Source organism: Rhea pennata, chromosome 1 (assembly GCF_028389875.1).
Source record: "Rhea pennata isolate bPtePen1 chromosome 1, bPtePen1.pri, whole genome shotgun sequence".
Classification (NCBI taxonomy): domain Eukaryota; kingdom Metazoa; phylum Chordata; class Aves; order Rheiformes; family Rheidae; genus Rhea; species Rhea pennata.
The window spans coordinates 87,685,001-87,699,883 of NC_084663.1; the positions used below are offsets into that span (position 1 = coordinate 87,685,001).

At 37.7% G+C, this 14,883-nt stretch overlaps 1 protein-coding gene across 1 annotated transcript in view; it reads left to right on the top strand.

Moving 5' to 3' along the window:
• SPAG17 (sperm associated antigen 17) overlaps positions 1–14,883 on the top strand; it is a 107,995-nt gene that overhangs the window by 53,635 nt on the left and 39,477 nt on the right. The window contains exons 19-24 of the mRNA XM_062594922.1: positions 1,124–1,214; positions 2,352–2,588; positions 3,814–3,925; positions 4,435–4,563; positions 6,162–6,275; positions 9,880–10,088. Of these exons, the coding sequence (XP_062450906.1) occupies positions 1,124–1,214; positions 2,352–2,588; positions 3,814–3,925; positions 4,435–4,563; positions 6,162–6,275; positions 9,880–10,088 (892 nt within the window). The remainder of the gene's footprint in view (positions 1–1,123; positions 1,215–2,351; positions 2,589–3,813; positions 3,926–4,434; positions 4,564–6,161; positions 6,276–9,879; positions 10,089–14,883) is intronic.

Consider the following 14,883-nt stretch of genomic DNA (forward strand, 5'->3'; position numbering starts at 1 on the left):
GGAATTACTGTCAGGATTACATGCAAATTCGAAACCATATTTTAGATGAGTGAGCGTAAGAGATGAGCAGTAATGCTCATGGTTTCAGATTTGCATGTAATCCTGACAGTAATAAATTCCTTTTTTTTTAAAGGGCAGGAAGTCACAAGCTGTGGACTAGAATCTAAAATGGAATCTGGAATTGACTAGACTACAGAGCAAAGTTTAATTGCAAGCAGCGGTTTGAATAATGCAAATTATAAGCAATTCATACAAAAACTATTGAGCAGGCATCAAAATCTGAAATCACAGGAGCTAGAGTGGGTCTTGCCTACCTGGGGCCTCACTCCAGTTATAGTTCGTTATAGTTATAGTTTGGAAGAAATAGTCTGGCTGGGATATGAAGATGAGCACCAGTGTCTTGAGGTGATTTCAAAACTCATAAAGAAGCCAGATTTAATCCAAAAGCCTGTTGCCCTCATATTTTTTCCATCATGTTTTCTGTGGTTGCTAATTACCTTTACTGAGTTACTTATTTTCTTTTTGAGTTTGCTGCAAAGTCATAATAATAAACAGGGCATATAGTAAGTATTTCTTTAGTGACTGATCCTGTGAAGGTTCAGACAGTATTTATTCATGTTTTTGACTTGCAAGATTGTAGTATCTGTGAGTCTGGTATTGGGGTTGTTCTGGAGTCTGGTGAGCTGGTTAAGGCACTAAATCTGAACCCTGAAATAATGCTAATAGCAGTAATATTAATAAATGCTGCTTAATGATTATTCAGCATTGCTCATCTGCATAAAAAAATGGTAACAGCAAAGTCTTCAACAGCAAGCAGCAGAGAGACAGTCTTTATATATGTTGATATATTGTTTAGCATACTTGTTCCTCAGTTATGAATATCAAGTAATATAAGGTATTATATACATTTCTTTTAACTTGAACAGCCTTACTAGTTTATCTCTAAAAATAATTAAGATTTCCTTATTCTACTTTTTCACGTCTATATTTTACTGTTTACTAATTTTATATTTATACTCGTATTAACTTATTTTTTTATTTAGTTTTCCATTCTTCTATTTTTTATTTATTCAATTTTCACATTTAGACTCATATTTATTCCCTGCTAATTTCTCAAAGACAGCACGTCAGTACCTGAGAGCATCACAGAGACCACTCTAGAATCTCAGTCCAACAAAGAAAAGAGTCCTTTTATCAGAGAAGGTTCTCTTAAGGTAAAACATATATGTTTCTGAAATGGGCTAAATAACACCACTTCTTCAGGAAGACGAGTCTTAGTCTTTCTGCTCTTGGCTTATTTTTTGTATACTTTATTTCTTGTTTGATTTAATTAGTACCTCACTGTTTGAATTGTATTATTTTCTTTTCTTAAGGGAAGACTGTTTGGAGTTAGACTAGATGTTCCACAAGTAATTCATTATTGCAGTACAAGGAAAGGACAATTATGGATAACATCCTAATTTCCTTGAAGTTTTCTGGTCATAAGCTATGAAAACATAAGATCCAAATTCTTGGAAGTACTTATGTATCCAACTCCGACTTTCACTATCTGTCTTTGAAATTTAGGAACGTAAATATGATACCTCAGATGTAGGAGTTAAGCACAAATCTGCTAAATCTTACTGTTGGCACTATTCATTACACTAGGCAGATCTGACTTAATTGATGAGCTACCTCTCTGCGCTCTTTTTTTCTGACTCCTCACAACCTTAGTATTTCCCATCTGTCTTACAGTATATAGAGTTCTGCATTTAAAATACTGATACTGGAACACAGATATCAAATGGCGTATACTCCATGTACTCCACTTGAGCTGGGCTAGCTCACGTTACACTAATGCTTTATGTGTGCTTTGAACATAAAATGCTACAGAACACTAAATACTCCAAAAAATCTCAGATGTCTTGTGTTATCTTCCTGATACAAACTGATACTTCTGACATTGATATCTCATTCCTCTTTCTGTAAAAGAATACAAGCCTCTTATTTCACAGCTATATTTTGAGAATAAAACGATGCATTTTGATATGGTAATAAACATTGTTGAAAAGTGCATGACAAAATGAGTAATTCACTAATGACTGAATGTGTATGATACAAATAATTATCTAATACCTCTCCAGTGGTCAAGAATGATTGATCATGAGGCTTGAATAAAGTAGTAATTTTATGCAAAAAATAGTACATAGTATTGTAAAACTGGGAAAATTTGAAAAACATGTGAGTGACTTAACCCAAAGGAAATGAAGTTCCTTTGAGTTTGTTTACTTGTACCCTTTTCAGCATGCATATCTGAAGTGTCTTGTAATACAAACAGAATAAGTCATTTGAATTCCTACCATTTTACATAGGCTTGGAAGGAGGAGCAGGATCAATTACTAGAAGAAGAACGACTTAAGGAAGAAAAAAAAGCAAAAAAAGAAAATCCAGAAGGTAAAAGGAAAGGGCAGGAGACAATAGTACTTGAAGAAAGTAAAGGTACCAAGAAGAAACACTCTAAAGAGAAAATTAAAGATGAGCCATCAAAAGCCCTTGAACCTGTGGAAGATTCCAGCATGCCAGAACCACCTCCTGAGAAAGTTTATAAGGTACAGAGTCATATTATTGCACCACTTTAGGAGAGGACTGATTATTTATATACAGTCAAGATTCCAGCTGAGCTATCATCCATTGTGAAACTGGACTTGAGAGCAAATTAAGCCCAACTACATCTTGTTCAAATCCGTCATTTTAGTAGCTGATCCTTTCCTAGAGGTTTTGGAAAGAGCTTTCTGATGTGTAAGGCTATTCTGCATCAGACTGTCTTATTAACCTGGATCTTTTTTATGTGTGTGACATGAACATGAAGATAAGTCTGTTATATTTTTTTGCCTGTGGATAATATATTCATGGGATGAATTTTGCTTGAAAGTGTGGCTTTCATAGGTTAGGGTGAAAAAAGGGATCCTGAAGACCTAGTCCAGCTTGCCTTGTTCAGGGATTGCTAGACCTATTACAAGTTTTGGCTGTCCACATTGGAATTCAAATAAAAGAAGTTGCCTGTTTCTCCCATTTCCGGTTTCAAAATTCATGGTTTTGGAGTGTCCTAACACAAACTATTCCATCTATTACACTAACAGAGAGATGTTTCTTACAAGGGAACTCTTCACCACTTGTGTTTAGACAGTGTTAAGGCAGTTTGCGCTGCTTTATATTTGCAGTCTAAGCCTTGTATCCAATGTGGTCATTGCAGGGTTTTCTTGTCACTGCAAACTGTGCAGGTATAGACTTATAAAACACAATTTCAAAGATAAATAATATTTTAGTTTGAACTTGCTTGTGTATGCTAATCTAATTTTTGCTTATTTGTGGCTATTTGAAAGGCATAACGTTCTAAGAATTGGATTTATGATGTCTAAGTTCCAAAATCTAGAGGGTGGAAGACTGAATCTTTATCTGTCCTGTTTGGGATGTACAGATCCCATGGAATAATACTCTGTCTCTTTGAGCTTGGACAGATTTTCTCTTTCCCTCTCATTATACATTAAGCTAGCAGCCTACTTGCCACTCTTCCCTTAGTGGCTCTGTATACTACTGAAGGACCAGATTCTGCCCTCACTTGTAACAGGTTACTTCAGTTAGTAACAATGAAATGAATTGGAAAGCAGAGAGCATAACATACCATGCATTTATTAAAGTCATGATTACATTAATTAAATGTCTACAGAAAATGTTAACCAGAACAGTATGATCTTGATGATCTGTCCTGTGTTTGCCTCTTTCAAATCTTCTGCATTTAATAATTTATCTATAGTCTGAAACTTCTTTTTCCAGTTTCTTGGCTACAATACAGGGGAAGATCTCATTCAAGTATCAGGAACCAATCAGTATCTTTTTCCATCTGATGGAGGACAGATTGAAGTAGAAAAGATAGAGTTTGTGAAAGGTGATTCTTTTATTCTTTATTTTGACTCTTACTGACTTACGGCATAGTTTCTTTATTCATAAATGCCTTTTCACATTTCAGTAGTAGCAATTCATTAAAGACATTGTGATGGTACCATATAATTCTGTATTCTTCTCTATCACTACTGAAGTTCATATTTTGCTGTGATATTATAATGATTGATAAAGTATCAAAAAATTCAAAATGGAGAAAAATCAATTCCTGTTCAATGGCAGCCAATGCAGGGTGTTCCGTGCCTGCATGTTCCAACAATTTGTCCAGTCAAATGCAGTGTATCTAAGTAACATATTTATTCTGCAGCCTATCAGATATCATTGTCAGAAAGTTTTCTGAATATTTAAACTAAAGTCAACTAACTTTAATTTTGTCCTCTTGTTCTCCTACTAACTACTTTTTTTCTTTTTAGCATTTTATAGTTGCAGTTGCAGGTTTTTTGGGAGAGTTCTGAAACTTGGTGGGAGCAGTAATTGAATTTCATTGCTTTGCAGGTCTAACTTTGGTAAAGGTGAAGGTGGTAAAGGACAACCACAATTTCTTCATTCATATCACAGACCCCAAGAAAAACATAATAGAATTTGAAGTGCAAGAAATGAATGAAGAAGAGAAAACTAAAGCAGGTTAGTGGGTTAACATCACTGTTTTGCATAATTAATAGTTCGATATGTTTAGTAATTGGATGGAAACCTTACCAAGTACAATGAAATAAATTAAATTTCTACTAATTGCAGAAGGCAAATAGGTTCAGTTTTGCAGTAAATAGACACATACTTTCAAATGAAGAATGTGGGTAGGAATTGATGTTATTGGACATGACTCAAGATTACAAAGATACCAGTCTCTGTGAATGCATGGCTTTATTCCACCATAAGATGTAAGTGAACTATTTAGTTATTAGTGCCATTCATCAAGAAAACAGAATAACTAATGTGGACTATTTTAGACACTCCTATTTCTTATCCTGACTAGATTGTAAGTCCAGAGAAGATGTAGAAATATTTTTTCTGTAACCACACCTCTAGTTAAAATAATCTTTTGAGGAGTCTTAGAAGCTTGCAGATTTAGAAGATCTCCAACTTGTTAGAGCTGAAATAATGTTTGGAACTCTCTGAGGCAGGAGAAGGCAAAGATGGACCACTCCAGCTTCTTTCCTTGTGAACTATGCTGTGTGAAATGCTAGATTATCTGGCGAGGCAGGTCTCCATTGCTGAGATCAGAATAAGACCCAGTCACTGAGAAACACAAGACTAAAAAATCCAGTTGGCTGACTAAAGTACCATCTAGAGATCTTACCAAGTTGTAGAAGCAAGCACACTGCAGGTCAACAAATGCAAAGCAGTCTCTTTTCCAAAGCAAGGAAATCACTGGAAAGAATTGCTGTTCCATTTCAAAGAATTTTTTTCATTGGTGGGAGGCTCTTTCAGAACTTAATGTGGCCTGGGAAGGCATAAATTTTTGCCCTTGAAAGGGAAGGTTTTCCCCTTTGAACCAAGATAGGACTCAGTATCATTGTCTCTGCACTGTTACCTTGGGTGGGTCATGTGGTTCTCAATGGTCCAATACTCAAGACATGGCATTTCTTCCCCCATCCCATGTGGTGATTTCTCCTGATTAGCTTGCACTAATGCCAAAGCTGGCCTTATTCTTGTACTTGAGTTCCAAGGGTACAGAGATGCCTTTGAATCTAATTTCTGAATTCCTTTTTCTCCTTTCTTTTACCTTCTCCTTAAGGTACAGTTGCTGTGACTATAGCTTAGGGACAGTAACTTTCATTACTGCGTAGGCTGTATATGAGAGGAAAGAGCAGTTTAGCATTCTTTTCAGCCAAGTAGCCCATGTGCAGATAGGAGAAAGAACAAAGGACCGTTGAATCCAGACATAGGATCCCTTGCTGTTCAAATTCAGAAAGACTTTTCATTGGTTATTGCTATTAAACCAGTTCTTACATACCTAGTTGATCAGAATGCAATTTGTAGGTGAAGCAGTTTACATGCGATATTAACACAGTGATATTACATAAAATGTTGCCCCATGAGTGGAATGATGGGCAATGCACCATAGGGATCACCTTCATAAAGTTTTCCCCAGTCCCTTATTAATCTATTTTAGAAGTTATTAATCCATCTTGAGGTGCCATTGTTCACACCAGTCATTGGTTTGCAGGTCAGATGGTTCTAGTATGCATTGCTATCTTTAAAATTAATTCTAATTTTTAAAGGAAAATTGAAAAATCCAAAGAAATCTGTGAGCAAGTTTGGATCCTTTTCAGCCACCTTGGAAAATGGAATCCAGCTGTCCTTGAGCTATTATGGACCTACAGGGAAGACAGCAGGTAAAGTAAGCAAATAGAGGAGGATATTTGAGAACCATAGGGGGAATTACTTTTTTTTTCATATACTCCTTAACTCAATAATTTGTTGCACGCAATTCTGCCTTTCTCAACAGCTGTTGCTACATGGTGGGGAATTTTTAGCAAGACTTGAGATGAGATTACATTGTCAAGAATATTTTATGTTTCAGATTTCAAAATGGAGGGAGGTCTTCATGCTTTTTTTACTTACTGTGAAAACACAGCAGTGCAGGGAGAAACTTGCAAGTATTGTTATTAAGTAGCCCAGAAAAATCGGCCAATTAATTTGAGCCAAAGAAAATGTGATTTGCTGAGGAGTCTTCTTGGCTTTCCGAGAAATAATATTTTTGTTAACTTATATAGGTGATTATGGAACTTTTCATTTTATGTTAGGACTTGGACTTTAGGTTACAGTTGTGCAGACATAATGAGGAATTTCTCTCAGCCTTTCAATAAACACATTCAGCAACTGGAAGCAATTGCTTCACAAAACCACAGTGAAAATAGCGTCTGCTTTTACCAAGAGCTTTTTGTTTCCATTACATTTGAAAAGTCCCTGAAACCATCATATGGATAAAAATGAAACCCTTCTCTGATCAGAAGATAATCCCAGCATTCTTCGGCTCTTAAAATACGAAAACATTTAATTGAATGCATCTTTATGAGAACTGTGGTAAACCATTTGACTATACACTCAGTTTTAATTATTCAAGTACATTTTTCAAATGAATTACTAAAAAACGGACCTTTAAATTTGTGCCAAAGAGTCCACACTACAGTCCACACTGTAGTGGACTGTAAAAATTCTTGTATTATGACATAAAAGAGAGGCATATCTTATTAAACACCTATATGTCATCTCTGATATTCAGGCTTTTTCACAGTACCATAAGCTTCCTACTCTACATTAGAATAATCTTCACCATGTTGAGTTTTAGTGCAGCACTGCTGACTGGCATTCCTTGATTGTTTGCAGTTTTCCTGTAATTGCTTGCTTATGCTTACACTCCCTTGGGGGTATTTGTATCACAAAAACTCTGAAAAATACTGTCAAAAAAAAAATCTGACCATGGCTTAGACTATGTTCATACAACATGCATCCCATGCAGAACAATATGCCATGTAATCCATAGTTCCTGTTCACTGACTGGTTAAATTGGGCAGAAATCATTCGTTTTCCCTGCATTAATTAAATAATTTTCTGGAAGCTGTCTAATTCTCATTTTCCTTACTGTTTTTCTTATTTTATCTTTTCCATCTTCCTTTTGGGGAATTTAAGATGATGGAAAAAATGCTTCTTTTTTATTTCTTGGTTTAATTTTAGTGTAATTTTAGGGCAACCAGGGTAAATGGATAGGTGAGATTCTTGATGGGGGCAAGAATCCAACTGCCAGTAACAGCTGTTATTCCTAAATTCAGCACTCTGGAAAGTAGTATCATCCGAAATGAGCATGTTCCACTTCACAGCATGATGCTTGATAGCTAACCTCACTATAGGTAAAAGTTTGCTTGTAGATAAGGTATAGCTTGCATCTGGTTTGCAGTATTCTCACTGATATTTATACTTACCTGACAAGATGGACCACATTCACAAGTGATTTTATAGGTCAGTTGTCTCAGAGCCCTTCATTTCAGCTATCCTGCTTCTGCTTCTCCATGGAACAATATGTCAGTCAAAGTTTACTGCTCAGCCATTTCTATTCATTGTCCACATGTAGAGGGGAACACTGCTTGTTTATTCCTCATCCATGCTGTCTAATAAATGTATACTAGTATGGGCCCATGGAGGACTTTAAACTTTTCCTGTTTTATATAATTAGCTGGGTTTCTATCACTATCATATTACAAACAAAACGGATTTTTTTGCCTTGCTCAGCCTTCCAAAAGCCATAAAAGACTTGCAGCATGAATGTCAGTATCTGAGAATAAAACCACCTAACACAGCGTCAGATTCACCTGCTTCACTCATGGGGCGAGCTGATGGAAATGAGGATTTCAAAAATCTGTGTAGTTATTTAATTTTTCCTTTCAGACTAAGCATGATGAATATATTTAGATATCAGTGCATTTCCCTAATACTGGCACCAAGATGAAAACTGAAGTGAGCAGTTTGTTTCCCATGAACTCTTAAATAGGAGCTGATCACTAGCTGATCTAATAGTTCTTTCTAGTCTTAGATTCTTTTTTAAGTCACTTTGTTGTTCCCATAAATCCAGAATCATTCATAAGGCAAATGTTCCTGAACATGCAAGCAGCCTTTCTAGTAGTTTAGAACTTTATTTTTAAGCTGGTTTGTGCATTTTCTTATCTGCAACAATAGAAGCATTTATGCCACAAGCTTTCTGGAAACAGTGGACATGGACTCAGCCCTGCCTCTTTTCTTGTTCTGCCGAAGGTTTACTTACACTTCTTCCGCATTATGGAAGATGCTGTGATCTCACAGATCTAGAATGGTTCTATAAACATGCTTCTGTATGCAGTTGTTTCCTTCTTTGTCTGGATGTGATTTTGCTTGTTACTGGTCAATGGGTTGGGGGAGTTGCCTGATTTATTCATTTTCACATTAGAAAACATTGTTCATTGAAAGAAACAAAACAAAAAAAAAAGATTTTTTGGAAGTCTTCCTAAAGACACTCTTGTGAAGAGCTGTCTCATTGCTAAACCTCATGCTTTTAGAAATTGTAAGCAAGTCAAGCCATTTATTTAGATTAAAAAAAGATATTCAGAAGCTGGTTTCTGAGATCCTCGTGCTTTGCTCGCTGGTTTCAGATTCTGATCCATGTGAGTGTGGTTAAGATATAGATAACATGTTGCTTCATCTCAGATAGCAAGTTTTACAAAACAGACAAGAATGTAATTGCTTGAATTATCTGGATGAGAAACAAGCTATTATTTTATGAGTTTGTAGGTCTGGGACTTAAGTTAACTTAAAGCTAGAAAAGGTGGTTAAAAAATCTATCAAAAAAGTATTAGGGTTAGGGGTGACTGGGTGTTTCTGATCGAATACAGGTATCAGTTCACTGAAACCAAATGGTTTTATAGAAAAATTAAATTTGATTAATTTTATTACAGTACAGAATTTTGAAAGGCAACATTTCCTGCCTAATGCTTTATGCTTAAGAACTGGGAGACTCAGCAAGACTACATCATCAGAATCTTTCTGAGTCATTGTAGCAAAATAGAGTTATTCAGCCTAAAACTGCTGAAGTCAGTCTGTGCTGGATCAGTCTGTGATAAAGCATAGTAACACTGGTATTTTCCTAGACCCTAGACTCAAAAAGTCTTGATTTATAAAAATATTCTAGAGGGAAATTGAACAAAAAAAGTTATTTTCTATTTTTGAGAGATAAATGATAAGCTACAGCAACCAACTATTTCAAGATTCTCTTTTCATTGGTGAGTAGCCCATCTATAGAAAGATTTTCCAAATAATTTCATATAATCAGTCCCTGTATATGATGCCACTTATTTTATTATTTCTAAGCTAAAATTTAGTGTATACAATTTTATCAAAAACAGAATGGGGCCATCTTTATCTATGAGACTTTAATTGTTGCTTTAAAGATATTGTTTTCTCCTTCACTAGAAGATGAAACAGATCCTGACTTAGCAACAATTCTGAACATCCCCTCTGTTCATATTCCAACTGTCATTTCTCCTGCTACATCAACTTCAGCAAAAAGTCGTAAGTCAGTCAAACAGAAATCAGGAAAATCCCTGCCGTCTACAAAAGGGAGCCATAGTAAAATAAGCCCTCCACCACCAGAAGACCTTGTAAAGCAGGAAGAAGGAAAGGTGAGAGAACAGACATTATCCAATGAATGTAGAAATTAATTAAAGAACAGAACAATGCCAAAATATAAAGTTAGGTAACAGAAACACGTGTTCCACTGAGAGCTTTGAGCTGTGCCTTTACAAATGCGTAACAATGTATGTTGCTTCTAAAGGAATGTTTTACTCTTTTCATTTGTTCACAGATGTACATATTGGGAGTTGCTAATGAAGTTAGCCTTTAAGATTCCATGATGTAGACCAATATGTCTTCTATGATCCATGTATTTGTGTCCATTTTGGCTTTCCAGTTACATATGTTACATTATTAGTATCTCATTGCCTAGAACTGCTCTGGAAATTAATTTTTAGTTTAAGCAAGTAGGCGCACCTCTGCATGTTTTCCAGAACCTGTGTTGGAATGGCTTTACCCAACTAGTAAATTAGTGGAAACAGTTTTGCAAAAACCTGGTCTGCAATTTAATCTTTTGCAGCTGGAGACAAGCCAGGGATCCACTGAGTCAGTTGCTTTTGCCTATGGCTGAAGTATCTCTATGTTAGGATAGGCATTCAGAAAGGATTGATGACATTTCAAAAGCAGATTCTTAATTTATGATATCGGACAATTAGCATAGAGTAATACAGAATTTACAGGAGCCTGTGGATCAGAAATGACCATCAGTTATCTTGAACTTCTTCCATACGTCTCCATGAGAAGTTTTTTGGGGGAATTAAAATTTTTGAGTGAGGGAGGACATACTAGTTCTATTAGTTCAGAAATAAGTCACCGTTCCCCTCTGCAAGATGACTAACCTAAATTATATCAAGTCATTATCTAAATATTGGTGGAATATTTAAGGCAACCACAAGAGGTTTGCCTGGTTCAGTGATCTCACAGACCAGCCGAAGTATTGCTTACATGAAAAATTCTTAAAGAACTGTGTGAGGAAATATTAGCAGGATGCTGAAAGTGGATTCAGGAGTTTGCCATTTGAACTGATTTGTTCTCTTTTCTATTTTGACATTGTGTTCTCTGAACAGCACTCCAGAGAAGAGGAGAAAGAAACATTAATAATATTGAGAAGCAATTTAGTCAATACCAACTCAGTTTAGGAGAGGAGAATCTTCTGAAAATAGGCATAATCATAGCACAAAGCAATAAGATCCATAAACAGTTTCACATAATGCTAATGCCCTAAAAATACTGTCTAGAATAATTCTTTAATGCTAGTTATGATAAAAAAAACTCTCCCTTTTAAGCCTAGTGATCAAGTTACAAAAGAGAGTATCATTTCTAGATATGTACTTAGGTTTGTTAAATGTTGTTCTTAATATCTTTACAGACTAACTACAAAGATGTTTTAAACATATAATAGTGTGTTTTAATTTTCCTCATGCTTGACTCCATCTTTAATCAAATATGGCCAAAATGATGGAGAAAAAACTGCTAGCTGAATGTCCTGGTTCTCACCCTCAGCCAAATTTAACACCAGCCTGCTGTATGTATTAGAATCATAGAATCATAGAATCAGTAAGGTTGGAAGGGACCTCTGGAGATCATCTAGTCCAACCTCCCTGCTCAGGCAGGGTCGCCTAGAGCACGTCAAACAGGATCACATCCAGGCGAGTTTTGAATATCTCCAGAGAAGGAGACTCAGCAACCTCTCCTGGCAACCTATTCTAGTGCTCTGTCACTCTCACAGTGAAGAAATTCCCCCTCATATTCAGGCAGAACTTCCTGTGGCTCAGTTTCTGCCCATTGTGTCTTGTCCTGTCACATGGGCCAACTGAAAAGAGTCTAGCCCGATCCCCTTGACACCCTCCCTTCAGATATTTCTAGATGTTGATAAGATCCCCCCTCAGTCTTCTCTTCCCCAGGCTAAACAGGCTCAGCTCTTACAGCCGTTCCTCATAGGAGAGATGCTACAGCCCTCTGATCAACTTTGTAGCCCTGCACTGGCCTCTCTCCAGTAGCTCCATGTCTCTCTTGCACTGGGGAGCTCAGAGCTTGACACAGTACTCGAGGCCTCATCAGGGCTGAGTAGAGGGGCAGGATCATCCCCCTGGACCTGCTGGCAGCAGTCTTCCTAATGCACCCCAGGATACCATTGGCCTTCCTGGCCACAAGGGTACATTGCTGGCTCATATTCAACTTGTCGTCCACCAGGACTCCCAGGTCCTTCTCTGCAGAGCTGCTTTCCAGCAGGTCAGCCCCCAGCTTATTCTGGTGCCTACCGTTATTTTTCTCATTACTTTTTATTACTTGTATTTTATTACTTTTTATTACAGTCATTCCTCTCACTTGGTTGCTGCTTCTTCATAGAATGGTAGGTGGTGTATAAAGAAAGTGAGTGGTGGCACCAAACAATAGGTCTGCTATCTGTTCCTACTCTATTTTCTCTTTTGTTATGCTCCTCAGAGTTTCTCCATGGAAAATTAACATTAGTCTATCCGCTGTGGTGGCTTTCACTTCCAAAAGTACTTCATCAAATTCTACTTCAGTTCTTGTTACCATTTTCTTGGCCACTGCCCTGAAAGGGTTTGACTAGCTTCTGGTCTAAAGATCTGATCAGTCTTTTTTTCAGAACTGTGTCTTGGAAAACCAATCTTTTGTCTGTTTTGGCTACTTTGTCTGCATCTCTCAAAATCACCCTCACTATGACCTCACTAGAGATTTATCAGGTATCTTCTGAGCTCCCCTGGCCAAGTGAATGGCAGACTGAGAAGATATTATCATCCTGTTCACAGAGCTGGACTGATCTATACAAAGGGATGGGAAAGGGTGATATGGAAATGTAGGGTTAAATGCCAAGCAGGTTTATTCAAAACAGAAGATTGCTTCCAGTACACAACAAATGCAGGAACTCAGTAATTAGAAAGGCAAGAATGAATAGGTACTGAGAATTATAAGAATGGCCTTGGAAGATTCTCTAAACACAGAATAACTATGCTGCTTCCATGGTACCTAGTGGGTGCTGTGGCTCTTGACTGACCGTTGATTCTATCCATACCCACAAACAGTCCTGCTGATGTAATTTCAACAAGATTAGCTAAGTATTTAAAAAGCTTGAGGAAGGAAAGTGATTTAGAAATTTACCAAATAACACTCAGTGCAACATACAGCATTTGTACGGTAGAAACAAACCCTATGCAAAGAAATCCCTCTAGCGTTATAAGTCTTTCAGGGAGGTATCAGTAAGTTCCTCCTCTTCTTCCAAAAGACTTTTTACTATTTAGTTTAGAATCTCTCAAGTTCAGTAATTTTTGGTGTTTTAATAAAAACTCTGAAAGACAGAGAGTATCCTTGTTAGTGTGGAGGGCACAATGAGAGTCTGCAAGTATTGTGGAGGACAGGATTAGAATTCAAAAATCATCTCTCCAAATTAACAGAGAAATAATCTGGCAAAGAGGTTATGATTTAGTAAGAATAAGTATTAGGTTCTACGGTTACATGTAAATAATATATAGATATAGAATGGGTAGCAGTTCTGTCAATAGGAGTTCTGTAGTAAAAGGTCTGGGAGTTGTAATGAATCACAAGCTATACATAAGTCAACAATGCCATCTTGCTGTGAAAAGGGCAAACACCATATTGAGATGAATAAACAGGAGTATAGCCTGGGAAATACATGAAATAATTCTTCCATTCACGGCTAGTAAGGCCTCAGCTGTAGTATTTTGTTCAGTTATGGACACTGCACTGTGAGAAAAATATGAGCCCTATTGCAGCGATTCAGAGGAGAGCACCAAAAAAGATCAGAGATCTAGAAGACTTGACAAGTGAGAGATTACAGAATCACAGAATCATAGAATGGGTAAGATTGGGAGGGACTTCTGGAGATCATCTAGTCCAACCTCCCTGCTCAAGCAGGGTCGCCTAGAGCACGTCAAACAGGATCACATCCAGGCGAGTTTTGAATATCTCCAGAGAAGGAGACTCAGCAACCTCTCCTGGCAGCCTATTCTAGTGCTCTGTCACTCTCACAGTGAAGAAATTCCCCCTCATATTCAGGCAGAACTTCCTGTGGCTCAGTTTCTGTCTGTTGCTTCTTGTCCTGTCACTGGGCACCACTGAAAAGGGGCCCCGTCCCCTTGGCACTCTCCCTTCAGATACATATACACATTGATAAGATCCACCCTCAGTCTTCTCTTCCCCAGGCTAAAGAGGCCCAGCTCTCGCAGCCTTTCCTCATAGGAGAGATGCTACAGCCCTCTGAACAACTTTGTAGCCCTACACCGGACTCTCTCCAGTAGCTCCATGTCTCTCTTGTACTGGGGAGCCCAGAGCTTGACACAGTACTCGAGATGAGGCCTCATCAGGGCTGAGTAGAGGGGCAGGATCATCCCCCTGGACCTGCTGGCAGCAGTCTTCCTAATGCACCCCAGGATACCATTGGCCTTCCTGGCCACAAGGGTACATAGTCAACTTGTCGTCCACCACGACTCCCAGGTCCTTCTCTGCAGAGCTGCTTTCCAGCAGGTCAGCCCCCAGGCCTGCAACTATACTCTGCACTACTGACAACAACCCTCTGAGCTCTGCCTTTCAGCCAGTTCTCAATCCACCTCCCTGTCCACTTGTCTAATCCACACTACCTGAGCTTACATAGGAGGATGTTATGGAAGACTGTCGCCTTGCTGAACTCAAGGTAGACAATGTCCACTGCTCTCCCCTCATCTGTTCAACCAGTCATTCCATCATAGAAGGCTATCAGATTGGTGAAGCATGATTTTCCCTTGTGAATCCATACTGATTACTCCTGATCACTTTCTTTTTCTCCATGTGCTTGGAGATGACACCCAGAATGAGCTGTTGCATCAC